This window comes from Eleginops maclovinus, chromosome 17 (assembly GCF_036324505.1).
Source record: "Eleginops maclovinus isolate JMC-PN-2008 ecotype Puerto Natales chromosome 17, JC_Emac_rtc_rv5, whole genome shotgun sequence".
Taxonomy (NCBI): domain Eukaryota; kingdom Metazoa; phylum Chordata; class Actinopteri; order Perciformes; family Eleginopidae; genus Eleginops; species Eleginops maclovinus.
This window is the reverse complement of record NC_086365.1, coordinates 7,158,464-7,186,433: the sequence shown is the minus strand read 5'-3', so window position 1 is coordinate 7,186,433 and position 27,970 is coordinate 7,158,464. Positions and strand designations below refer to the sequence as shown.

General features: G+C 41.9%; 2 protein-coding genes across 3 annotated transcripts; one reads left to right on the top strand and one right to left on the bottom strand.

The window, feature by feature from the left end:
• The first annotated feature begins 1 nt into the window (after position 1).
• On the top strand, positions 2–23,691 carry LOC134878862 (liprin-beta-1-like). 2 transcript variants are annotated; one of them, XM_063905020.1, is made up of 25 exons: positions 2–160; positions 5,653–5,732; positions 9,707–9,912; positions 11,496–11,576; positions 12,393–12,506; positions 12,863–12,973; positions 14,430–14,522; positions 15,787–15,904; positions 16,753–16,814; positions 17,254–17,320; positions 17,858–17,964; positions 18,183–18,256; positions 18,873–18,912; positions 19,557–19,701; positions 19,996–20,125; positions 20,203–20,322; positions 20,406–20,556; positions 20,858–20,969; positions 21,059–21,147; positions 21,509–21,631; positions 21,740–21,865; positions 22,080–22,268; positions 22,557–22,715; positions 22,824–22,889; positions 22,984–23,691. In XM_063905020.1, the coding sequence occupies exons 2-25, from the start codon at positions 5,669–5,671 to the stop codon at positions 23,059–23,061; spliced, it is 2,625 nt and encodes an 874-aa protein (XP_063761090.1). In that variant the 5' UTR covers positions 2–160; positions 5,653–5,668; the 3' UTR covers positions 23,062–23,691. The 2 variants fall into 2 exon arrangements, with proteins under 2 accessions (XP_063761090.1, XP_063761091.1); XM_063905021.1 differs by lacking the exon at positions 14,430–14,522.
• Positions 23,690–27,938, bottom strand: LOC134878865 (NADH-cytochrome b5 reductase 3). Its single transcript, XM_063905030.1, has 9 exons — positions 27,755–27,938; positions 27,353–27,478; positions 27,127–27,199; positions 26,796–26,902; positions 26,572–26,701; positions 26,399–26,482; positions 25,426–25,511; positions 25,192–25,291; positions 23,690–24,480 (listed from the first exon to the last, which is right to left on the bottom strand). The coding sequence occupies exons 1-9, from the start codon at positions 27,773–27,775 to the stop codon at positions 24,308–24,310; spliced, it is 900 nt and encodes a 299-aa protein (XP_063761100.1). The 5' UTR covers positions 27,776–27,938; the 3' UTR covers positions 23,690–24,307.
• Positions 27,939–27,970: the final 32 nt, after the last annotated feature.

Genomic DNA, 27,970 nt, shown 5'->3' with positions numbered 1-27,970 from the left:
GCAACATGGCTCTTGGTTTGGATGAAAACTTCAGTTCACAGAGAAACTCAATGGGAAGGTGAACGCTAACCATGAAGCTCCATTGAAAAGTTACAACGTTTTTGGAGTAAATCCGCCAGACTCTTTTTTTTTGTTGTTGTACATTTCTTGGTCGAAAAATGTAAGTTTAACCGAAGTTTAAATTAACTTTTGAAACAGGCTTAGTTTAACGGTTTGTTTGTCCAAGTTTGCTTGGTCTCGCTAGCTTAATTGTGTGACCATTAACGCCTTAATCACTTTAATTGGACGTAACGTAGCTAACTTGATACACATGTTTGTGTTGGCTAACGTGACGTACATATAGTTTAGCTTAGCTAGTTTTCAATTGTTAGTCATATTTCGAGTATCTTTTATGTGGTTATTCATATGGGTAACTTATTTACGTACACTATTTACTATTTGTTATATTATACGTGTAACGTGTATTTATTGCGTTTAATTGTGCTTTTATTAACGTTTTCAATTCATTTTCTTGTTTAGTATCAGAAAACAGTTATTATCGGCATATATGTTGTGGAGAAAGAGTATTATTCCAGTTGAATGAATTATGCTATCTTTCTATGGGTGTTCTATTTTTTATTTAACCGCAGCTAATTATTGCATCACATGTCGTTCAAACTACAAGCCAAGTAATGAGTCACTGCGGTGAATCTCCACAAAGCCAGCAGTTTAAAGGTGCTTCTGGTTCATCGTCAGTTTCTCTCAGGATGCTTCTCACACTTCTGCCGCCTTTGTTTGGTTTCACCTCTGTAATATAGCGTAATATAGGAAAAAGCTCCATCCTGAGGCTCTGCATGACCTGCTGGCAGCCGTCCTGTCTGCATACGCCTGATGATTCTTAGCTTCCGGGCAAAGAAAAGCATAACAAAGGATTTGATTTCCTTCTCTCACAATAACCATATTTGTATCTCATGGCTAACGGTTTGCTGCTCAGAAAATCCAGCTGTTGCACACTCGATTGCATAGCCATATCTGATGTGGCTGCAGGAAAGTAGGCATAATGAAACACATGTTCACATTGCTTTGAGATTGTTTCATTGAGACACAGATCTAATCTCCTGGCACTCATCCTTTTGTTTCATCAGACAACCGGCATTGGTTTGTTTTTCAGTTAGTTGAAGTTCTTTATCAGCCCTAGTTTGTGTTTGGATTAATCAACAAGCAATTTAAAGTATCTACAAACCAAATGTTAAATACATAGAGGTAGGCCTTTCTATGTCATGCACCTTATTTCCTGACGGTTGCATTCCTTGCATTCTTGGTAGAGTGCTCTTCAATGGTGTATTTTGAAAGAAGGGAGGTGTCACTTCAGTCATATGATATATTGGGGTGTTTACAGGCTTCTGAAATTAAATTAAAATCTTAATCAAAAACATTATCACACTGGAAAGTAACTACAGGGCCTGGTTTTATATAAGATCTGTAAAGTGGCTTTTAGATTATTTCAGATTTTAGTTTTGTTACTGCAGTCAATGCTGGGAAATGGCCTTTTCTGACTTAGAGGAAGACATTTCTCCAGAGTGTGCCAGGAAATGCTTCCTGACAGGACTGAGTGACGGTCTTCCTGATTGTAGGAATGCGTCTGTGTTACAGTTTCATTCATTGTAGCCACTATTGTAGACCTCATTTGCCTTTGTATTTTTTTTCATATTTTAGGCTTAGTTTACAGCAACAACTCTCAAATGATTGCTTCTGTGCTGAGACCTTGATAACAAAAGTAGTGAAACTTAGTTTTTCTTGGCTTGGGGACTTCATACTCAGTTCCTCCTGCCCCTTTCCTCAGTCCTCTTTTATAATTTTCCCCTCCGTTGAGATTTTTGACTATGATGTAGTTGAGGGCCGCATGGAAAAAGTGCAACGGCTTGGGTTCAATGTCGCGGTGATATCATGTGAGTCTCTGAAGGACAAAGAGTTGTTTGTGTAGGGTCTCAGCCACCGCTGCACTAGTTTAAAGTCCTGGCTTTGGTTTCTGTCAAACAGTTTGACCTCACTCGCAGCAGCCCAAACTAAAAGTCCACTGAACCTTGTCTTTGGAGGAAATGTAAACAAACGCAGGTTGTTTGACTGCTGGGTTGTATTTCCAAAAGTCACGCTTTATGTCTGTTACTTCTTCAGGTACTACTGTAACTATTATTGTTTTTCTAACTAATTAAGGTTATAGCTGCAACAATTAGTTGAATTATTTGATCAACAACTATGAAAAAAGTATTCTCTTAATACAACTATTTGCCTTTTCTTTGTATTTTATATTACCAATAAATAATAATAATAAGTTAGAAAGATTATTGTGTATCAGGGTATGAGAGCTTGCAGGAAACTAATGAAAGGATCCAATGTTGTTTTTATTCGCCAAAAATGTCTTGCACTTTACTATGACCAGTTAGTGTGCTACCAACAACTAATGCATCTTCTATTACTACTCTAAAGCAGTTCAACTCTGAATTGCACATCTGTGCCACATTTGGAAGTAAGCTATCGTAGTGTTAGAGGCAGAGGCGTGTGTTTGTGAATTTATCTGTGTGCGTGTGTGTGTTCAGAGCCAGATCACTCAGAATGGCCATGTTATCCCTGGCTATTTTCTTTTCAAAAGCATTGTCCCTCCCCCTCCAGATCTCTCTCTTCTCTCTCTCTCTCTACATCTGGTTGCTGTTAAAGCCATCTTGCAGCAAACTAGGTAGGATTTTCCGACAGATTTGTCTTTCTATAAATTACCTTTGGAAATATTACTTCACTTGGATACATTCAGAATGATGGCATTGATGCATTTGTAAAAGGTTTGCATGGTGTGTTTGGAATAGAGCTTCAAGTGAAATGTGAGCCAAGCCTTAAATAGAGTGCATACAGAATACTATGTAATGTTGTACAGTGTCAATTAGGAAAAGCTGTAACCATCTCCTTTTTTAGCCTGATGTCTTTTGAAGAGCAATTTTTCTTCTAAACCCACAAGAACATAAGGTTAGCTGATACGTTTTTTTGTCTTGGACAGGAAGAAATGGGAAAATCTGCATCAGAATATGAAATTTGTTTATCCAAAGTACTTATCCGCAAGACTTTCATGTAACATCTTCTCACAGTTTTAGTTAAAGCATAATGGTGATGTTTTCTCTGTTCACTTAGGGTCAATAAATCTCACGAAAAGACCATAATACGGCTACAACTACAAAATATTTTCATTATCGATTCATCTGCAGATCATTTTATAGATACATCTTTATTAATCCAAGTTGAATTCTTTTAAATATTTTCGATTTGTCAATCCAAAACCCAAGGATATACCTTTATACATTAAGAACAGAAGGAAAGCTTCATTTTTTATATTTCTACTCAGACTGACTCGCTTTTTTTTTGACACATTCTTTTAAGGATTAAGCTAGACAGTTATCAAAATAGATAGAGTTTATTTATTTACCAGCAAAACCTCACATAATCCTTCAATACTTCCTGACTTTCTGATATTTTCCTATACTGAAGAAGTAAATCTTTAACATTGGTTGCATATATACAGTATAGTTTTATTTAAACAAATGCTATAATATTTCCTACTAAAAAGTAGTTGTTACTGCTTTAATTAAGAGTCATTTTCTGCGTTTGTTTAAAGCACCATAACTGCTTTGATGGGGATTCACAGGACCAGGATGATTTAGCATTGACTCAAAATAAGAGACCATGTTCCCACCAACTGATGTTTCTGTAAAGACAGTCAGTGGGGTCTGACGGATGTAGGGAGGGAGGTCGCAGAGGTCAGCAGGGATGTCAGTACCAGGCTATGTTTGGCTTTTTGGATAAGTAACCTGCTCAGGAATGTGTGTAGTGCTCACTCCTACACTGTGGTGTTATCAATCATCATGCACACACTTCTTCACATGGCTGCAGAGATGGACTCTCATCTGTTGGCTTTTCTTTTTGAGTCAGAAAGTTCTTAATGGATGACCTGCTCATCACTGATGCGAAGAGAAGAGGAAAATACCTCAGGCAGGCATTTCAAAAACTCCAGCTTTTATGAGTCTAGTGAATGGACAGGCTAATTAATGTGGAGGAATACACGACCAGCAGAAGGCACATGTACTTTAGAAGTAGGATGATAAGAAGCTCTGTTTTCCCACTCAATTGGATTTCTCTGAAACTCACAATACCGGTTTTGAGGTGGCTTTTATCACTAGACACAGACAGGAGGAGAGCAGCCTGACTTATGGTTCACACTGTGATGTGTTTTATCTTTGAAATGTTTTTATCCTACCCTGCTCTACTCCCCCGTGGTTGCACCGTGACCAGAAATCTGTACACAATAGTTAGGTAGAGCAGAAGATGGCGCACGCTGGTATCTCTCTCTTCATGCCATTTGTTGTTTTTTTGCATTCACACAGAGAGAAAAATATTTGGGATTTAGGTTTCTACCAGGGGGGGTGACCAAGCTGACCAAATACAGCTTGGTTTTGCATTAAACTCTGGAGAAAGTGTTAGTAGTCAGAATTGGGTCTGTGGCACTCCTCCACCCTGAACACCCTAACTGTGAACCTATATTTGAGAGCTGTTGTATTAGTTTGAAATGTAACATACTTTCTGGTATGCTAATTAACCTACATCCTGTTTTGTTATTTTTTTCAAATGTGCATCTTGTTGACTCCCCAGAACATTGTTATGGAGTAGTTTTGCAGTAATACAACACAGTCTGTATAATGTTTTGGATGAAGTCTCAATCTAACTGAGGTTTTGTGGAATTTAGACAACAAGCACTTTAGGCCCCTTGTTTTAGCAGCAGCCCCCCTCATATTGGCTTCATTGCTTTAATTACGCTCTTCATGCCCATGTTTTACCCTGTTGGGTGTGACCCTGTGACCCTGTGACCCTTTAGAAGGAGGAAATGAAGTAAACCTACAAGCCCTGCCCCCACTACCATGAGACTTCTGAACAAGTAGAGCCACTGTTTTATATTTTTTAGTCCTGGGCTTTAGCTGCGCACACATACTGAGTACCAACCACTTTAAATCTGATTTAGTTTCAATAGATAAGTGGTGCAAGTAAAGGAGAGCCTTGATAAGAATTCAGCCGTCATGTGGATTCAACTTTGTTATGGAGGTTTGAAATGCCGAGCATGCCGATGCTACAAGGCCCCTGGGAGAATAGTGCCATTATTTCAGATAGGGGCTTGCCCATGATCACCCGTGACCGCTGTGCTGGCGGAAATAAGGCTTGCTGGGTAGTAAGTGCTGGCGATCACTTTGTTTTTTGTCTCTGTGAGCCTGTTTTTTTGTGGCACAGACTGCAGGGTTAATTTGATGCAGACGTCTTTCATGGAAGAAAGAGAGCTTGTACCCTAACAGGATTAGTGATAACACTGTCTTGTTTTTCATAAGGAAATGTGACAGCATGCAGGAAGGCTTTGTTGTTTGAAACTGATGCTGTAGTGCAAGAGAAGAGCAGTGCTCTGAACAGTTAAAATAAAATGGATTAAAATTGCAACTCACAAGGATTTGAATTAGAGTTAAATAGAGTTTCCTGTCTAGTCGATAAAACAGTTTGAATCTCAATTTCCTTTTTCTTAAAATGTCTTGATTTGTCTGTCTGCTTGAGTCCTTTCTTTGTGTGACCGTCTCTTATTTTTCTCTCTCTCAGATTCATTGAGCTCAAGATGATGTCGGACGCCAGCGATATGTTGGCAGCAGCCTTGGAGCAGATGGATGGGATCATAGCAGGTAACCACATTGTACACTTGGACGTAAAGACCATAGCACTTTTTTAAGTAGGCATGGCATACTATAGGGTCTAGCCACATCTGGAAACCATTAAATTGCAAGCTGGGAATACTAGGTCCAGTGGAAGGTAACACAATGTGCCGTTCTCCTTCCACTTCTATCCGCAGTTTAATGTAATCCCCCGAAATGTATATAAAGGTTTCAAATAATGCTGAAGTTGTGCTGCTGGGTCACTGGCCGTTTCTGCCTCCCCTCCATTCCTCCACTATGAGAAATTAAAGAGAGTTTCCATTGTCCCCGCCATGACGGAAACTAATGATTATTCAAAGCTCTGCGAGTTTGGAATAAAAACTCCCAACTTTTGGCCACTCTTGTGCTGCAGATGAGCAGAGCAGGCTTCACTTTCGGAGTCCCCCACTTTTCCGCTGATGTGTGTAATTATAGCGCTGACCTTTCCAATGGGAGCAAGGCTGCTGATCACATGACATCCCCACTGTCTCTGCAGAAACCACAGCCCTCACCAAGATGTACTACCTCGCTACTGTGAGGAGGCCAGGATTGTTTGGATATTTATTTATGCGGCTCCCTCCTTGTTGCTGTTAGACATCTTCATTATAGCTGACATTTGAGACGGATGACAGATGGTGCGGAGTAGGCAGCAGCAAACAAAAGACCCTGGACTGGAGTTCAGTCAACATGCTGCTTCTAATCCAAAAACAGAAAATGTGATTTCCTCAGATAAGCAGGAAGATTTCAGGTCCTTTAATGGCACATCCTGTGTCACATGATGTTTAATAGAAGACCTTAAAACGTGTGCTTGCCCAGTATATGTGTGTTTGGTAAGCAGTGGTAGAGTACAGTATATCTATCATGCTGTTGTAAGTAAGTCAAATTTTATTTCTATAGCATCCTTCTCAACACGAATGTACAGAGTGCTTTACAGGCAGGACACAGTAAAATACACAAATTACAGATTTAAAATGTACAATAAAAGGCATAAAAAAACCAAAAAAAACACAACAGTACAAATTAACACCAGTGAAGGGACAGCTAAAAACTCACCTCCCCCGACATTTCCACTGAGACAGCGGCTCTCGGGCCCTGGGGGGAGTGTGTGTGTGTGTGTGTGTGTGTGTGTGTGTGTGTGTGTGTGTGTGTGTGTGTGTGTGTGTGTGTGTGTGTGTGTGTGTGTGTGTGTGTGTGTGTGTGTGTGTGTGTGTGTGTGTGTGTGTGTGTGTGTGTGTGTGTGTGTGTGTGTGTGTGTGTGTGTGTGTGTGTGTGTGTGTGTGTGTGTGTGTGTGTGTGTGTGTGTGTGTGTGTGTGTGTGTGTGTTAGACCGACTTGTCGAGCACTTTGTGTCCAAGTACCGTGTTCTGTCTGTGGATGTACAGCGGCGTGTTGTCCACGGGCCTGTTTCCCCTCGCTTCTGCTCTTCACCCTCCTCTGAGATCAGGTCCATGTAGGAGGCCACGCAGAGGTCTTGTTCCTGGAGATACGCCGGGTATCGGAGTGAGATTCTCTTGATTCGCACCGAGCGTCTGACTGGAGTGAAGAAGCGAACCTCCTGGCCATCCACCCGTTGCGGTTCTCTCTGCTTGCTTCAAGGGCCGCCAGGCGTCGCTGTGATCTTGTACTTGACCACCGACAAGTCTCCCTCCTCTTGGTAGATGGGGGCTCTGATGGGTTTAGAGGTCATCGGGATGGCAGTACTCTCAGGAGTGCCTTCGTTTGTTGGATTTGGTCCTCCTCTCTTTCTTTCGCTTCAGATGCTCGGATCTCGTCCTTCCTCTGGAGAATCTCAAACACCACAGTCCGCAGCTCGTCCACTGGCTTCAGAACAACTCCAACAGCCTCCTCAAACATCGGCAGGACCCCCATGTTTCCCTCCCGCTCCATCAGACGGGCCTGGCAGATCCAGTATTTGGCAAACTTCTTGGACACTGCCGGCAGCCAGGAGAGGACGTCCTTCACGTGATCTGTGCAACCCTTTCCAAGCAATGTGATGCAGTCATCCAGGGATCTGTCCAAGGCACAGATGAGGGAATGGGCCTCGTCTTTCTCAACTGTGGGGCCCCAGAAAAGTTGGGGGACGGTAACAGCGAGCTTGACTGCAGGTTTCACCAACATCTGGGGACGCTTGTAGGAAATGCCCTTAGCTTCCCGCCATTCCTGCAGTTTTTTCATTTTGTCCTCCTGGGCAGCAGTCAGTTTCCTCCCCTCCGTCTGGGGAATGACCCTGACCGCGACCTTTAGGTGTGTGGCCTGACTGGTGTGGCTGACGGCATGTCCGTGGCAGTGTCCGGGACGTCACTGGAGTGCTTGTTCTTTGGCACTTGGCATTTGATGAAATGTGTCCCTTCTTAGCTGGATCCTCCTTTCCAAAACCAACCTGTGTGAATGTCCCAGCGGCTTGGGGTTGGGCTGTTTCAGCTTTCCTTTACTCTCCAAGTACAACTCCAACAGCCTCCTCAACAGTTTCCCGTTGGGGTCCCGATGGAGAGAGTAGCAGTTGATGTGGTTGGGTCGCTTCCTCGGTCAAACAGGGGTAACCACTATGTCCTCACCGCCATAGACTATTTCACTAAATGGCCAGGAGGCAGAAACAGTCTCAGATCCCCTGGTTGTGGGCATGTTCAGCCGGTTTGGAGTGCCGGAGACCCTGCATAGTGACCAGGGGAGGAACTTTGAGTCCCGGGTGTTTGCCTCCATGTGTACACAACTGGACATGCACAAATCTCGCACCTCCCCCTCAGAGTGACGATTAGTCGAGAGATGTTATCCCACCATGGGCCAGCAGCTGGCATCCTCACGTCTCAACACTAGCGTGACTGGGACGATCATCTGCCCCTGGTGCTCATGGCGTGTCGCTCTGCAGTTTAGGAGTCCACCGCCTCTTCACCTGCCCTCCTCATGCTAGGGGGGAGCTCCGCACCCCTGCCGTTCTGGAGTCGGATCCGGCTCTTCCTATCATGAGGCCCGAGGCAGTGAGCGCAGGCAGCCGGACACAGTAGCCACGCCGAAACGTGCCGATGGTTGATTTCCAGTGCCCCCTGGCACCCGACGTGGACACACAGGCACTGAAGCCACATGGTGAGTTTTGTGAGTTGTTGTTTGACGGGCAAACTCGGGTAGGTGGGATGTTGAAGCCGGGAGAATAGGACGGAGGCATGACGGCCTCACCATGGCATACCCCTCCGTCTTGCTCTCCTGGTTCGAGGGCAGCAACAGTTTGTTGACCAGATTACTTCCGGTACTTGGGGTCGCAGAGAGCGGTGAAAACTCTACTGTGCCGATCGGTCAGACAGTGATGGTGACACCGAAACACCTATATCAGGGTTTGGCGATCCTAAAAAACTGCCGCTTTGACACTGCGTACATACAATGATAAAGACAGGTAAGCGACAAACAGGTGCGGTAGCACGCGAAGACGACTAGCAGCCAACATAGGCGCGGCCATCTTTGCCTAATCACCTGCCACCTGTTATTTTGCTTGAACTTAAGTGGGAGTAAAATTCTTGCTAGAAAATGCTCAATTTCCTCACTTAAAAATGGAAGTTTCTCAGGGGAATCAACTATGATAAAAAACACTTTTAATACAAATCTTTAATTGAATAAAGCGGATATTAATGATCAAATGGATGCAATGCCCTTTACAGTTTGACCCATTCGCTCATGGGATTTTTTTTTTTTAATACAAATCAATTTGAAAGAAACTCTGGGAATGCATATTACTGCATACCCAGAGTTCTAGTCACCACCCCACACAGACTTGTTTATATGCTCTGCTTTTGTTAATGTCACCCACACAAGAAGAAGATCCCTGTTAACAGACAGTAACTTATATTTAGAGCTTTGAATAGTCATCCTGCTCCCACCACACCCCCAACAGCATATCAGCATTAAATGTGGCTTGAATGCAGTGACTATTTCACCACTTCACCATTTAATTTGAGTCATTGTCTCTATCTCCCCAGGTTCGAAGGCCATGGACTACACTAACGGGCTGTTTGACTGCCAGTCGCCCACTTCACCTTTCCTGGGGGGCCTTCGGGTACTGCACCTGCTGGAGGACCTGCGAGGGATGCTGGAACTCATGGACAACGAGGAGAAGGACAACCTGCGCTGTCAGATTCCTGATTCCACTGCAGAAGGGGTGGCAGAGTGGCTGCAGGGCCGAATGGTAAAACATTATTAAGTGCCTTACTGTATATTCCTGCATGTGTGGTATTTGTAGCGATGCGTTTGTGACAAACTTTTAGATCGTGTGGTTTTTATGCTTGAAACATTTCTCCCTCTCTTCAGCACCATTACATTTGTTATTTGAAGTGTATTGAGATTGTTTGAAGGCCAGATCAGATTTAATACAGACAAAAAAGTCAGATGTTTAGTTACAACAATAACAGTTACGCTCCAAAGCAACCATCCGTGAACTAGCACAAACACGTGAATAAATCGTGTTAAGGCATGTCATACACACGGCACATTTAAAGTGCTTCAAAATAATAAACGATAAATTAAAATGAGTATTTGGAGACAAAAATTAAACTAAAGACCATTTAAGGATTGGTTCAAACCAGCTCTTGATGCCAAATCTTGCCAGGGGGGTGGAAAGTAGGGGGAGCTTTGCATTAAGATTCAATTTATGATCAGTTTAAGAAGTCACCATCTTTAAATGTGTTTCAGATTTATTTTTACTTAAGAGAAAATGCATCATGAGGAAGATCTGTCATTCTAAACCTCTTTCTGTCTGTGGATGCTAACATCGACAACTGTCTGTGGATGCTAATATCGACAACTGTCTGTGGATGCTAACATCGATAACTGTCTGTGGATGCTAACATCGACAACTGTCTGTGGATGCTAACATCGACAACTGTCTGTGGATGCTAACATCGACAACTGTCTGTGGATGCTAACATCGACAACTGTCTGTGGATGCTAACATCAACAGCTGTCTCTGGATGCTAACATCAACAGCTGTCTGTGGATGCTAACATCAACAGCTCTCTGTGGAGGCTAACATCAACAGCTGTCTGTGGATGCTAACATCAACAGCTGTCTGTGGAGGCTAACATCAACAGCTGTCTGTGGATGCTAACATCAACAGCTGTCTGTGGATGCTAACATCAACAGCTGTATGTGGAGGCTAACATCAGCTTCTTTGCACGCTTCAGTTCTTAAGGAAAGCCTGGTATGAGTTATGCTCTGATCTGCAATGCATCTCTGGATCTTTCTGCATTGCCTATATCGGGATTCTGTTTATTATAAAAGTGCTGTTATGACGTGCTTCATGAATGATGGAGTTTCTATAGGAGTCCTGCTGCAAATAGTTTCCATCTTCCAAACTGGCAAGGGCTCTTGTTTTTCTTCCCTCACAGCCTCGTCTCGCCATGTGTGAGCCGGAGAGTTTTGATTCAATTTGCAAATCACTTTCATGTGAGAACATTATCGACCCTCACACGTTTATCTGAAAACCCAAGTCTTTTTATCCAAGAGAATACCATGTGAGTTCATGTCAGGCAGGTTTCTTAGGTAACGCTCAAGAGGTATGCACCCACTTGAAACGTATGTGGCTCAAGGCTGGTGTGTATTTTCATTAGGACTCCTCATTCAGAGCCATACTTCAACATGACAGCTTTGGGACAACCCCCTTCTATTCAATTCAAACTAAATAAACAGTTCAAGCTTTTGATCTATTTGATGCGACAAATGCAGCAATATGTTCACATTCCTCGAATCAACATGTATTGTTTGTCATTACAGAGTAACGGTCATGGCTCAGAAGCACTCTACCAAGAACGTCTGTCACGACTGGAGAGTGACAAAGAGTGTCTTATTCTTCAGGTCGGTGGGCACAATTCTCCATTGTAGCTTCAAGGCAGTAGAATAATTGCACTTGATTGCGCAATTAAGTAGTTTTGTACACGGCTTTTGTTGGTTTGTTTGTTTTTTCTGTTAGTTAACAGAATATCTCAGAATCTAATCAACAGACATTCAAGAAATTTGGTTATGAAGATTGCTGGTTTACACATGAGTTTTGAATGCAGATACTAAAAAAAGAAAGCTTAATTTGAAACTATCTTTTAATGTTCAAAATGATCCTGTTGTCATGTTTGTTTGTTTGTTTGTTGTTCCCTGGTATATCACATCAGACAGATCAGTCAAACCCAAAAATGATGACTGAAAAGTTAACATAGTGAAGGTTTAAATCTATAGCTGTGGGTATAAAGAATGCTGTAGACATTATTAAAACCATTTTAATGCAATGTCTTAGAGTCTGGAATAATTTGGTTTTGGTACTTGGGCGTTTAATTTGATTTGTGTACACAACTATGAAGGCATTCTAGCTAAAAATGTGTTGCAGCAGTTTCATAAATTAAACGCTCAAGGCTAGCATTCCTCTGCCGATCTCTTAATGTCAACATAACCCTCAATCTCCAAACCAACAATGTGGTTGTAAAAGTGAAGGATCCTTAAGCTAAGTCTTCAAATATTTGAAGGAGTTAGGTTACGGGTTTTTATAGTTTATCATTTTATCAGATAAATATCATAAACGCTGATGTATAAACTGGCCCTTAGCCTCCAGTTGAGTATCCCTGACCTACAGGCTGTGATCTCTGAGTGCTCTGTGATTATTACCAATGTCTCTCCATTGTGCAGGTCAGTGTTCTCACAGATCAGGTGGAGGTGCAGGGGGAAAAGATACGGGACCTCGACAACTGCCTGGATCATCATCGGGAGAAACTAAATGCTACTGAAGAGCTGCTGCAACATGTGAGGCATAAACTACTGAGCTCAGCCCTGATCTGCAGCGAAACATATTCTGACATCTTATTATATCTATCATATTTAAAACAACGTTTAGACTGATACTACTATTATTTTTGGGGATCATTAGTAGTTAGGGTAATATTATTGTTATGGTACTGGGTTTAAGGTGTTTTCTTTTTAACACTCGAAAAGCTTTTGCTAGCTTATCTGGATGTCCTATTTTACATATCTCTGCTGTCTTAAGAGTACAAGTATTTCCCTCTGTTTGTGAATACAAATTGATTACCAGACCATGCCAAAACTTAGAACTCTCTACAGTGATATTTTCCGCTTGACTTATCTTGTGCCTCGCTCCACAGGAGCTGTTGACCCGGTCCACACTGGAGACGCAGAAGCTGGAGATGATGACCGAGGTGTCCAGTCTGAAGCTGAAGCTGACAGCTGTGGAGAGAGACCACAGGGAAAATGAGGTACAACACACACACCCCCCCCCCCCCCCTCCATCCTTAGCCCTGCTAACTGGAGCAGAGATAGCCGAATTTCTTTTTTATGTGATGTCTGACTCTGAATCCTGGAAGTCACCCACTCATTGTTTTTGAAGTCGCAAAGGTCTGTCTCACTCCAGCGGATGACTCTGAGATCTGTCATGTGCTGCAGGGTGAACTACTTTAAGGGTTACAGAGGGGCTTAAACTCCCATTGCTCTCCTGCAGCTGTTTCCTGCCAGAACCCCCCACTTTCCCCCTCTCCCCCTTTCCCCTCCGGAGGGGCTCAAAGTGTGTGAGAGTTATAGTTTCCATACACTCTGTCCACTTGCTGGGACGTATATTTGGGTAATAGAATGTTGTATTTCCAGACAGTAAAGGCCTAAAGGGAGTTGACTAAATTAAATGTAACTGCTTGTATGTCTTTTTGTTTCCATTCAGCCCCCGTTAAACCTTAAATCAAATCCTAAAGAAAACAGCATTCAGCCCCATGGGCAGCACCTGAACTACACACTATGTTTAAGAACTTAAAACAACTCAGCTAGAACTATCTTGAGAAATCCTGTAAAAAATGCTCCAGATCTCTTTTTTTCCTCATGAAAAGTGACTACGATGTTAGAGTCGTTAGATTAGAAGATAAACAGAGTAACCAACCGTTGTTGCTGATTCCCCAAATGTTGCACCAAAAGGCAGCGGTCAGATGTAACCCACAACTTACACACACCTTCACATTATTGGCTGTAATTGTAAGTGTGTTACTGCTAGAAAAGTCAGCATGCTGAAAAAAAGCATATGAGGGTGCTATAGGTGGACATTATTCTCCCACAATGCATTCATTCTGGGCTCACAGCAGCACCACATTTGAATGAATTGCATGTGGAGGTGAGAATGCCCTAGAGAGTGTTATCAACCTTACAGAAAAGCAAGTAGCAGTCTCATTGTATCCTTAGAAACTGAATGTTTTTTCACTGGCTCACATATGATGGCATTTCTAAATATCACTGAAAATGATACATTTGTGTCCAAAAAAGCGCAATAAATGCCATACGCTTCACTAATGGAAACAGGTTAGAAATCACAGTTTACATTGATTGAGTAGGGATGTGAAAGCACTCCTCAATAACAATACACATTAAATGAAGGATTCTCCAAACCCCAGGGCCCCCACACTGTTGCTGATTGGGATGAAAGCAGTTCCGCAGTAATTGACCGCAACATTCTCCCTTTAGTCCAGAATTTGCCTCGATGTGTGGACTCAGCTTCTCAGATTCCCTCCGGTGGGATATCAGTACGAAACCAATAGTTGGTGCTTTTGGCAGAATTCTCCCACTGTTAAAATAATCTGAACCCTCTCCCACACAGTCTCCTTTAACCCCCCCCCCCCCCCCCCCTCCCACAGTGCTGGCTTTAAACGGTAATGGGAGTTTCTCTCTCCTCCCCAGGGCTTGTACCAGGAACTAACAGACCTGCGGTTCAGGGTGACTGACATAGAGAATGAAAGGCTGCAGTGTGAGAAGAAACTCAAAGCTACCAAAGTGAGTGTGCTGAACAATCACTTAAACGTTCACATTTGATATGACAGGAGATCTATATTCCATCTGAATCATTTCATGTTCAAGACCTTGTGATCTTCCCCATGACATCGATCCCCTGCTTCCTGTCTTTACCCCTTTCTTACCAAATGCTTCTCTTCCTCCCCCTTTTTCTGCTGTGATTTTAACATCTTTCTGCAACATGCTAACCTCTCAAGCGTCCAAAGCGGAGCAGTGGGCGGTTCACTGGAGATGAGGTGAACAAGGTTTGATCTCCAGCCTGTGCTGTTCACATTTCTGGACCTTAAGATCCTCTAAACCTGCTTCTTCTGCTCCACTGCTGCACACTGCTTTCCTGACTTTCACCACACTCGCTGTAAGTGCTTCACAAGTACCAATCAAAGGATTAGAGGCTGGTTAACTTCGCTTTTTGAGTTAACACCTGCAAACTGAAATAACATATTCAGGGAATCGTTTGCTAAAGTCACTCAAAGGACAGAAAGTAAGCTTTTCTTTTTATGTTATTTTTCTCGAATTATAAAGTACACATCTTGTTAATCGGTACTTCAAACATTAGCCAGAATTTTCTGTCAGTGTTACAGTGTGTCCACAGTTGAGTGAATTTAGTGAATAGTGTGTGCTTGCACTGAATTGTGTCACAAACACCCAGAGTGTGTTTAATAGAGGTCAGAAATAAACTAACCTAATCACTAACTCGTTTTTTAATTAATGTTATGTTGAATAGGGCGCTCCACTACTTTTACTAATTACATTTAAGTTGACTCATTACAGGGTGAGGTTTACTTGGATTAAAAAACATACAGTATGTCTTTAATTGCTATAAATCAACTTCCGGCGATTCTAAATAACTACATTTGTGTGTTTACCAATTGTAAATCAAATATGTTTGAGTTGAGCCATCCTAAAACATTGCCATTGTCAATTTGTGAGGGGCCTTTTTTCTTGTTTCTGATTCTTTATATAATTAAAGACAAAAAATTCATCTTACAAACAACAAGTTTGTTTAGTTGAGCGCCTTGTTGTGTGTACAATGATGAGTCGTGTTAGAAGTATTGCTCATGTCCTTCACTTTTTCCTGTTCATTCTTTTATTCTGATTGTTTGGGCTTGGAGTGTGTCCAGCAATGTGTGTCGTGCACAAAAAGTTTGTATGCCAAAAAAACCTAGCACCAAATTGATTCCATTTATCTTCCCAAGTAATGTGATGAGACTTGCAGAGTCATCACTTTACTCTCTCTGCTTCACAGGAGGAGCTGCTGCTGCTGCAGACGCAGCTGGAGGAGCGAGAGGCGGAGCTGAGGAGGCTGAAGGAGGAGAGCAGGCTGAGGATGGAGAGCCATAGCAGAGTGGAGGGAGGGGATGGAGGTGGGGGCTGTTTAAATAATTATCTGGAGGTTTCACAGAGTCTAATATTACAAAAGGTTTTGTGAGGATTAGACAAATAGACATTTCACATTCCACCAACACCACCCCCTCCAGCATCCTCTGTAGAAGCCATGGTTGCTTTCATCTGGATTTCACAATTCATTATTTTTTCTCTGTCTTACATTTCACGGACAAGCTGAACTATAATGAGGAGATTTGAAGCTCTAGTTCTTACTCCACTCCTTATCAGCCCGTCTATAGGCTACATACCTTACATTCTGTTTCACTCCTCTCTCCCTCTGCTGAGCTTATCTTATCTGCTCTGACGGTGGAGGAATTTATTCAAAGGGAGTCTCTTACTCATGCCTGTAAGCACGTGATGTTCAGCATCATCTGATGTGGGTCATCTGGTTGTTTGTTCAGACAGTCAACATCAAATAAATCTAATCAGTGCAGCTTCTAGGTTGTTGTGAAGTAGAAACGAAATATTTGAAAAGATTAAGATTTGATGAGCAGATTCAGAATTGGATTCTGATTGATTAAATGGTCTCAAACCACAACCTAACTTATCCATCTCAATGTAAGGAAAAGACGGTAGACACACTTTGGATTAGATTATCTAGTGGCTGGCTCATATGTTATTGTAGTGAAACACACAGAGTCCTTGTTTTTGATAAGCTGGTGATAATTGACTCAAGATTCCACTGCAGCTAAAACAAACAAGCAGAAACAAGAGCTAAAGCTCACTGTGTTTATCCCTTCTGCTGTTTGTTATCTGCTCTCAGAGCCGGGGGGGATTGAAAAAAGTTCCACAAGTTCTGTATCCTCTTTTTTTTTTTTTTTTACAGATACGGAAGTGTTGAAGATGAAGAGGGTGTTGGAGTCGCTTGCGTCGGCTAACGATGTGAAGGTACAGTGTGGTGCTATGCTAGCAACAAATGAGCAGTCACTTTGATTCATCTGGAGAAATACTTCAACTGTTTATCAATTACTCAACATATGAAGTTTTGAGACAATGAAGAAAACTGAATTATTCTAGCACGCTTCTACGAGGTACAAGGAATCAAAAACACAGAAAGGTGTTCCTGAGTTGAGGGAAAGGAGGACTGTGGTAAAAGAAAACGGAATTATTCTAGCACGCTTCTACGATGTACAAGGAATCAAAAACACAGAAAGGTGTTCCTGAGTTGAGGGAAAGGAGGACTGTGGTAAAATCCCAGACTATTTTCTCCACTTGTAATTGTTTTTCATGCTGAAGCCATGTGAGAAAACTTTTTTTTCAAGGTTACACAGGGTGAGTAATTGATATTCCAATGATGATTTGGGGATAACTGCTTGTTTATTTACAGGAGCGAAGGATAAAGGAGCTGGAGGAATCCCTGACAAAGAGCAAGCAAGTGCAGGAGCTGATCAGAGGTCCGTCTGTGATAAAAGATCACACACATTGATGTTAATCTTAACATATTTGCATTCCTGTGCATCAATAGTTCATAAAGTTTCAGGATATGCTGTATTTTCCCTCACAACCTCACCAAGATAGTAACAAACATCCGTGTCTAATTGGCTGAACACACCCAGCACAGCATCATGACATCGCACACAATCATCAGAGAATACATTTTAACATCTACATTTAATTACAGATGTATAGATACTTTATTTACACCAAATTGGGAAAATACTTGATTACAGTTGCAGTATTTTAGGGCATTGAAATATTTAAAAGGTGATGTAAGGAATAAACATATTAAAGTTAACGGTTACAGTAGAAAAGACATGTATCACAACGAATACACCGTAGTGATACAGTTTAGGAAATCGATCAGTTCTTTCTACTTTAGATATCATTTGAATTAATACTTTAAAGGCAGCTAGAAAGCTGCTTGATAAGGTAAACAAATATTATTAAAATGTATCTTTATTTGTTGTTGACCGTCCTGAATGTCTTCTCAGAGAAATTGAAGGACGATGACTATGACGATATCACAGACGATCCCTCGGTTTCCATGGAGGTGGATCAGGGAGCGTTGGGAGGGGAGGCAGGAAGAAGCTCTGGCGAGGTAAACACAACCTCCTGTCAAAACAATTTTTCTCACAGGATGAACCCCAGACTGCAGACTTCCTTTAGAAAAGCTCGATGTCCTCCTCCCACCCTGAGAGGCGGTTTCTCCCAGGAATCCAGTGCTCGTGATCGGGGGTTATTATCTGTCAGGCTGTGTAAATGATCTGCTGCTGGGACGATATGTTTAATTAATCCTGTCTTTCTCTGCTGTCTCAGTCCATCCCCTGTATAGCAGTTCTGTCTGAGATGAACGATCTGGACAGAGAGCGACAGTTACAGGCGGCCCACAGGTAACACCTCAGCCTCGCACTGAAATACGCCTCCTCTTTGTCTCTGCTTCATTTCGTCTCGGGGGGATTAAATACAGACAAACATCTGCACAACATATTAATTCAATCTGGCAGCTTTTGTTCGACCTTTGCCAGTTTCTCCTGAACTGTGGGACATATGATAAGAATATGCCGTGTTTATGAAATGGTTTTCTTTGAGTCAAACAGTTGCTAGTTTAAAATCCAGATTCTGTTCAATCAACCAATGATTGTTCAATTTCATCTGTTTTATCTACACTATTCTAGCTGATTAGACGTATGCCCACGTGGGCCCAGTATTTGAACCGCAGATTGTTTATGTTTGCTTATCTAGTTGTTGTGTCAAAGTTTTTGTCAAAAAATGCCGACATTCCCGCTTTCTACACAAGACAGACGGTTAAATAGCATTAAATAATCTAAGAGGTCAGTACACTTTTACTTCAACTCCATTTACTTTTATTTCAGTAGGTTTTACACCAGACTTATTATTACTATATGTCTGCATAGTTTCAGTGCTACAACTGTACTTACATGTATATATTTCAGTTTGTTTTATAATGAAGCTTTAAAACATAAATAATTGTTGTTGTCGTTTCAGTTCCTCAGACATCCCACAGCCTGACAGCAGCAGTGAGCAGGTGAGGTCACCCCGACCTCAACATGTTGGCTGCGGTTTTAAAAAAACAACATGATAGTCATATTATCCAGTTGAATTAGGATCTGAGTGTCTTTCATGAGTCTTCACTGTAAGAGGTGATCCTGCTCTGACACCTGGTGGCGAGAGGGTGAAACCACATGTCTGTTTCAGGCGGGAATATGAAGCTTAAACTGAAGTGGGAGAAGTACTCAGATCTTGTACTTAATTAAAAGTAGTACCAGAGTGTAGGAATACTCTGTCAAGTAAGAGTCCTGTATTCAAAATGTTACTCAAGTACACAATAAATACTTATTACTTTGGAAGTGTTAAGAATCCAAATCAAATGTATGTGGGCCGGAGCATATTACACTAACTCTTTTTAAAGGAATTATTTTGTATCATTTTCTCTGATAATATTTTTGCAATTTAAGTGAATGAAAAAATATATATAGTAAAGTATATTTATACGTTTTGTTTCTTAAATATCTTGTATTTTCATATATCCTTTTCAAAACTATTGCACCTAGCTGTCTAAAATCCTTTAAACTGACTCACTTTAATTGAGATTAAACATCCTGAAGCCTGGTTGGTTCATGATTATAATAAATACTAATCGTTCTACCTTTGTATTTCGTTTTGTCATAGGCTAAAAACAAAGCAACACTGGGTTCCTCGTCTCCCACCAGATCCAGTGATGAGACATTTGGCACGAAGAAGGCCCGCTCCTCGTTCGGCCGCGGCTTCTTCAAACTGCGAGGAGGCAAACAGACAGCCAGCTCTCCCAACCTGGGTAACACTGACGCAGATTCCCTTTGTTCTGCTCTGGTTGAGGAGTTTCTGTCCATGCTCTCCCTAAAGCATCCAGCTGTCCCTTATCCAGGACCTTAAAACATCTGCAATGAAGCCGTTTCTATGGGACTTTCTAGTTAAACTGCAAAGTATTGTCCTTTGCAGTGGTTTACTATTGCATGGTTAAACTGTATTTCTTTTAGTTTGTTAACATTATGCTCGTAGTGGTGTGTCTGTAGGTACTCTGATATGCTCTTGTTGAAGTATTTCTTGTCCATGTGATTATATTTCCCAGCTGAGACAGAACGTAAAAGAACAGAGCATCTGGACCTGGCCGGTGTTCCTGCTAAAAAATCTCAGGATGCTCTCCCCTCCTCTCCTGAAACCAAGAAGAAGTCCAAAGGCTTCATGAAGTTCTTCGGCAGGTAAGTGTGTGTCAGCGGTATCTGAAGCAGTACAATAAGATTCTTTATGTGCTCATTCATACTGTGACACTCTGCAGACTAAAGCGGAGTCACTCTACGTCCTTCAACTTGGATGATGCAGAGATGGAGTTCAGGAGGGGGGGGGTCAGAGCCACCGCCGGCCCCAGGCTCGGCTGGTCCCGCGAGTCTAAACACAGGTAGGTGTGGAACAGTCGTCCTAAATGGGACTGTGTTTTCTCAACCACAGGACAAACTGTGATATTCCTCTCATTCCCGTCAGTGCTGCTGACGTCCCGTTCTCGCGGTGGAGCAGAGAGGATGTTTGCGGGTGGCTGCACGAGCAGGGCCTCGGGTTGTATGTTGCCCCGGGTCAGGGCTGGATCAAATCAGGACAAACACTACTGCGGGCCTCACAACACGATCTGGAGAAGGTAGTAATCGCATATTAGACACGTATTCGTTAGTGAAAATCTGCCAATTACTTATCTAGATTAGGTGTTTGGTTATTTCAGTCCAAAGTGAGAAAAGCAGGAAATCTCTCTGTTTGTTTAAATAAGTCAAATCAATCTCATTATTTGTTGCAGCTTGAGTTTTAGGGTTTTTCTTTATCCTAAATCTGTACTTGGGCATGTTCCTAAACCTTTCAAATCCACAGGGGAGGACAGGGATACTGCAGAACTCTCAGACGTTTGTCTGTAAATGTTTCCTGCCTGTTTCTGTCTCTCTGATCAGGAGCTGTGCATGAAGCAGCCTCTGCACAGGAAGAAGCTGCAGCTGGCTCTGCAGGCTCTCGGCTCAGAGGAGGACTACCTCAAATGCAGACTGGACCACAACTGGGTCACCAGTGAGTGTGGTACTATCTGAGCCAATAAAAAAGCCACTGATCTGACCCCACAGCTTTCCATTAAACTCATTCCTGTGTATTTACTTCAGGGTGGCTGGACGACATCGGCCTCCCGCAGTACAAAAGCCACTTTGATGAGGCTCGAGTGGACGGATGCATGCTGCACTACATGACCGTGGTGAGCTGACAGACTTTTCACTTTCTAATTATTCAATCATTTTTGATGTTTGACTCTGGCAGCTTTGACCAGGATTGAAGTTGGTAAAAGATTGAACTCTGTGAAAGTGAAAAACTATGTTAATATTACCATTTATAGTATCTTTCAACACTATCAAAGTTAATTTGATGTCCTGAGAGGGAACACAATCAAAGTGGGACACAAGGGTTAAACATTGGTCGTGTAGCCCTGGAGCCTTTGTGGAAAAAAACTGGGACAAAGTGACAGATTCTTTTTTTGGGACGAAAGGCTGTTAATCATTATTTTAGATTTGCTCCCGCTGAATAAACCATGATTTACATTTTTCTGGTCTGCTTCCCAGGAGGACCTGCTGTCTCTGAAGGTGGGCAGTGTTCTCCATCACCTCAGCATCAAGAGGGCCATCCAGGTCCTCCGCCTCAACGGCTACGCCCCCAACTGTCTGAGGCGACGGCCCTCTGATGAGGTACCAGCAGGAAGTCACAACCCAAACTCTTCCTCATCTTGATTTAATTCAGCTTCAGATGTTTGGATGTTTCCCCCCCTGAAATCCGGACTCTTTCCTCCCCTCCAGAACAACATGACGCCAGCGGAGATCTCCCAGTGGACCAACCACCGGGTGATGGAGTGGCTGCGCTCCGTGGATTTGGCCGAATACGCCCCGAATCTGAGGGGCAGCGGAGTTCACGGGGGACTGATGGTGAGAGGGGTGGGGCAGAGCAGGAGTAGAGGAAATGTAACAAACCCAGCTGATTACTTGGGCCGAAACTGGGGGGGTCATAGTATAGTATGTTGAAAAATATGAAAAAAGGCCATAGTTTAGTGTGGAGAAAACCTCCCCCCCTTGTGTATTCTGTTTCCTTTCTGATGCTCCCTTCCTGACCCCCCCTCTGAAATGTCTGCACACTCTGAAGGTCTTGGAGCCGCGCTTCAACGTGGAGGCGCTCGCCCTCCTGCTCAACATCCCCTCCAACAAAACCCTGCTGAGGCGCCACCTGGCCACACACTTCCACCTGCTCGTCGGCTCCGAGGCTCAGCGACTCAAACAGGACTGTCTGGAAAACCCAGACTACAGCGTGCTCACCGCCACCGCCAAGGTCAAGGTACTGCCTGTCCGCACACACACACACACACACACACACACACACCCCCCCCTCTGGAGCTTCAATCATTTACCAACAAAACTCTAAACTAAAGTGATTGTTTAATTAAAAAGTAAATGGAGTATTATACAGATTAAACCGCCTGTTTTATTTCAAATAATCACACTTGAAAAAAAAAGAATCAGGTACTAATTTGCTATTTAGTCGCCTTAACTCTCCTAAAAAGGTCTGCACTGAATATAAATAAATGTCAACAACCTGCTTATCCTCTCGCTTGTCCTCCTGCAGCCTAGACGCCTGTCATTCGGGGGTTTCGGCACTTTGAGGAAGAAACGTCATGACGATGGCGAGGAGTATGTGTGCCCCATGAACGTGGAAATGCCAAAGAGCAGCAGCTTCCAGAAGGGGGGCCAGATCTACGAGGAGCCCCTCGACCACCTGGAGCAGGTGGGGGGAAAACTGCTTCTGGAATATGACTGGACATGATGAACGCTGACTCGTGAGTGGAGCGTTTTGAATCTGTTTCCTGACCCTCTGTTGGTGTGATTTTGGCAGATGGAAGATTCTGAAGGGACCGTGAGACGGATCGGAGAGTTTTCAGAGGAAATCAACAACCTGACGGTGAGGCGCTGACACTAACACCTGACGGGAAAAGTCCAAACTGAAAGGCTTTAACTGAAACAGCAGTCTGAGCGTTACCCTCTCTGTGTTTCAGAGCATGCTGAAGGAGGATGAGTTTTTCCACGAGGTATCTGTCGACGCAGCAGAAAACGATCACATATCCGGCGTGTGATCGAGACGCTTTGTTAGGAAGAACAAACTGCAAACCAGAATCTAAATCCCTCCACCCCCCACCCACCTTTGTAGTAGACATGCTAGACCTCCACCTTTTACATTAATCTCGTCCTTCAGTGCAGCCTTATCTTTTACTACTATATATATTTATTAAACCTGTCCAACATATAATGCATGAACTGAAAATGCAATGTATCCTTTTTAATCATTCAAGCATTTGAGTTTTATTTTCAGTGAGGTAGGCATCCTTGTTTTTTCTCCATTTTATTTTGAGTGTCGTACTTAAGTCATTTTTGCTTGTGGTACGTCAAGTTGTTTGATTTTCACAGCAGGACATTTTTCTGCACAGCTTTTGGGATTCTGTATTATTAGCGTAGCATAAAGACTCGGGGGTTGGCTCTCTCTAATGCTCACTATTTACCATATGAGTCTCTTGTACAATCCTATGGCCTCTCTCCCAAAAATTGTTACAGCATTTCTAAAACACCAAGTGGTATTGATCCTGTCATGGATTTGTTTTTTGCCAAATGTCTAACTTTCCCCTTTATAAGATAACTCAAGACTGAAAGTAAATATGAAATGCCAAAGTCATTCTTTTTCAATTTTGATAATAAAAAACAAGAAAATGCTTTTTCTCCATTTGTCTTTATTTTAAGACACACACAGGTCGGATAAAAAATAATCAAAGCATCTCAAACTCAGTAGCATTTGATTTTTTTTATGTTGCATATCCAAACACAAGTAGCCACCGCTGCAACAAGGATATCGTATCAGTGACAACATCCCATTTAACAGGTTACAGAACATGTTTGAAGACAGACAGAGGGCAGGTTTAATGCTAACACAGTTGCAAACGCTTCAATGGAATAACGATACAGTTCTGTATGAATGAAGCAGGTGATCTTGACTCTTAAACGGTGCATATAAAAAGCTTTGCAAGTGTTAAGGCACTCAAAACATCCCATAAACCTCAATATAATTTGCAACAGATTTGGAATAACATCATTGAAGCCAACAACCTCTACACCTTTCATGATCCATCTCCTACTTTTAATCACCTTAAAAGGCTTCATATTGACTTTTTCCCCTTCAGTGACTCTTAGTGATTACATGAATTGGTCCGTGCTGGGATTCTGCCTCATAGTGAACGTTGCATGGCATAAATACTGTATACATATATATAGTGCAATACCGCTGCAACTGTACTGGAGAGATTATGATAGCTGGATGCCCTTATGAGGCGTTTAGAAGGTGAACCTGCGGCTGCTGGAGTGGCCCACTTTGTCCAGGTTGGGGTTGCAGGCGAACTGGATCATGGGTGGAGGTCCGCACATCAGGATGAGGGTGTCGTCACCTGGAGCCGGCAGGTGCTCCCGCACCATGTCTTCATTGATGAAGCCTTGGCTGTACTCCCAGTCTGAAACACAGGAGAGTCCCCAGAGATTAATGTACCAATGCCACTATTTTTTCCAACCTTCTATACTATTGCTATTTTTACTATGACTTTGTTTTACTTAATACTGGACTATGACCTTTTTCCTCATATCTGTTTATACATACTATTGATGTTTTTTCCGACGTTTGAAAACTGTATTATGACTTAACTCAAATGTTCTTTCAACATACTATACTAAGACTTTATTCCATTCTCTAAACCATGACCTTTCTCATATTTTAGACATACTATACTTTTACTATTTTTTACATCCTATACTATGACTTCTTTCTTGACAAAATATATGATTATTTTCTACAGTATATATATCTATTTGGATATTTTTGACACTTGTTACTATCATTTCTTTGATATTATTTTCGACAAACTATATTCAGGGATGCCAAACAAAGTGTTTTTTTTTTAAATACATACTATACTATGAAAGTTTTCTAATTTTGATGTCAAACCATATTTCTTTGGCAATGTATAGTTTTTTACAAGACATTTCTAATATATTGTAATTTATTTAAGCAATTCTAAAGACATAACATTTTTATTTTTTATTGTACATTTAATTAAGTACAGCACTAGTTTTGAGGTACTTGTACTTTGACCTAGTATTTTGTAATGAGCGAAACCTTAAATATAAAATAAATGATGAATGTTCTCAGAGGTTGGAAAGCATGTTACCTTCAGGTGCTCTGTCCAGGGTGAACCAAAGCTTGAACCGGTCCGGGTTGTTGACCTCGATTTCTTCTAACTCCGGACGCAACAGAATATCTTTTTCAGTCTGAGAGAGAACAGGAAGAACAATGTTTCAGTACTCTATGTTCCACTTCAGTTTTAGTAAAACCACTCGTTACCAGTTGTACAGGAAACTTAAAGCAACATTCCAATCATGTGATCCCGGCTGAGGAGACCGACCTGGTTGGCAAACAGCAGGTAGCACACCGTCTGGTCCTTTGGATCCTTCATGACAGCTGTGATGATCTGCAGCATCGGAGTGATTCCTGGAATAAAACCGGACACCGGAAGATCATATTTTTCAGACTTGTAAAATACACACACACACACACGTGGCCTTAAGTGTGTGAAGTGTGTTCCCTTTTGTTCCAATAAAGAAAAGCTGGAATATGTCATGAAAAAACTCATAATCTATAGCATAATATGTCGAAAAGGTCAGCAAAAACATATGGCATTTTTCCTCAGGTTTTAGACCTACTATACAGTGCCTTTTTTTCTGACTTTTCAACAAATGTCAAAAACACAAGACAAAACTTAGTATAGAATGTTGAAAAAGTCAGTAAGAGTGACTTATTATAGTGTGCATACATTTGCAGAAACAATGACATACCATAGTCTATCCAAAAGTTTAGAAAAAACAAAAAAATATCACAAAACAACATAGTATAGATCGTCCCATTGAAGTTATTATTGCATTTTTTTAAAACAACAGTAGTATGTTGGAAAACAATCATAGTATAACTATAAATGTCCAAAAAGTCATAGAGTAGTATGTTGAAAAGATATAATAGTATGCTAAAAAAGCAGTCATAGTTTGTCAAATGGAATTTAGGAAAATTACAGTATAGTATGTCCAAAATATGGATGAAAAAACACATAGGACAGTGTAGAAAAAAGTCATAGTGTAGTTAGTCAATGACATAGTGTATCGTGTCAATTGTTTTTTATAGTATGTACAAAATATAAGAAAAAATAACATAGTAAAAGAAAGCTGGAAAATATTAATTGTATAGTATTTTAAAACATAGTATTGTATGTCAGGAAAAAGTCATAGGATAGCCACCAGTACTCTTTATATTTATCATGAGATGACATAAGTCCGTATCTGCTAAACAACCCTGAGTGGAACTCATAGACGAGCGTAGAAGTTTACCTGTCCCTCCGGCGATCATGCCAACATGTTTGGCTGTTTTCATGTCAGCGGGGGACTTTTTATCTGGCTGAATGGCAAAAGCACCTGTTGAGGGAGAGTTAGAGCATCAGATCAGGCAGCTGAAGCTCAGTTACAAAGATTACTGTTTCAGGACAGCTTGTTACGGGGCTCACCTTTGCCTTGGTAAACGAGGAGACCGCTCGGTCCTCTAAAGTCAATAGTGTCATTGATCCTGAGGCTCTCCAAGTACTGAGTCAACTTCCCACCCTCTGGGAATTTAGGATTGACATCTTTAAAGTAAATCTGTTAAGAATTGGACCAAAAAAGAGAAACTCATTTAGGAAAAGAAAAACAACACCTAACCATATACAGAAAAAACTGATCTTGAAGGCTGTACCTTCACCACTAAGTCCACATAGCCTTTGTCATCATCACTGGACACTGGTGTGTACGGACGCACTACAAGCTTCCCATCTACCTTTGCAGACAAGTAGATATGCTGCCCTGGAGAGGAGACAGAACAACAATGAGTCTGAGTATAACTCACAGCACATGTTATGTTTATAATCAAAAATAAAATGCATTAAGTATGTGATCTTGAGCTACAAATAATTTTTTAAAGATGGTCAGGCATGTATTGCTGGTTTTCCAGTTTAGGTTAGTCAGCCTGCTGGCTGGAGTGACCAGCTGATCAACCAGTCTTACCAGCTGAGTCAAGAGTTACTAACCGATGGGGAGACCCAGGATGTGTTCAGAGGAAGGCAGGGCAAAGCGGAACTTTCTGGTGTCATGGCTGACAATCTGCAGAAGAAAGAGGAGTCAGAAAAAAAAAGCTGCACTTGAAAAAGCATGTCAGTGCAGACAGAACAACACCGGCTGCGTTTGTAAACAGAAAAGTGTGATTTTATCAATAAAGAGTTCATGTTTTATAAAGCTGATATTCAGACGGGTTACCTGTTTGTCCAGCACCCGCAGTGCATACTTAATGTTGGGGTCTTCTAAAGTGAGGGCGGGTCTGCTCTTTCTGAACAGAAGTCTGAAGATTAGGTTGACGATGCTGTCAAATCCGCCTCGGATCAACTGTGACAAAGGTCAGAAATCAGGAGAATGGCTCAGCTCAGACCACCCGCCGCTAACAGTAGCTATCAGATGTTTAATATATCTTTGGGGCGTTGTTTTAGTTAAGCCAAGCCATGTTGTTTAACCCACAGTAGAAATGAGTCATAGAAATTCCTATGGCAGGGAAGCTTAACTTGGTCAGACAAACTAACTGTTAGCTCACGTTAGCCTGAGCTAATGCAACATAATTACTTAAAGTAAAATAAACCTAGCTACTTCTTATCAAGGTATACTTACACCGATGATGTAAGACAGCATTTTCAGGCAGTTTTGGTAAATGCAGCGTTTTGTTTTTCAATGCAGAAAGAAGCAGCAATTGAGTTTACAGCTGCTATCACGATGCTGCGCAGTACGAGCTGTCAAACTATCAAGGAAGCTTGCGCAACTGTAAACTTCCGGTCACTGTTTGAAAATAAAAGCGTTGTTTCGGAAAATAATACTTAATCATTATAA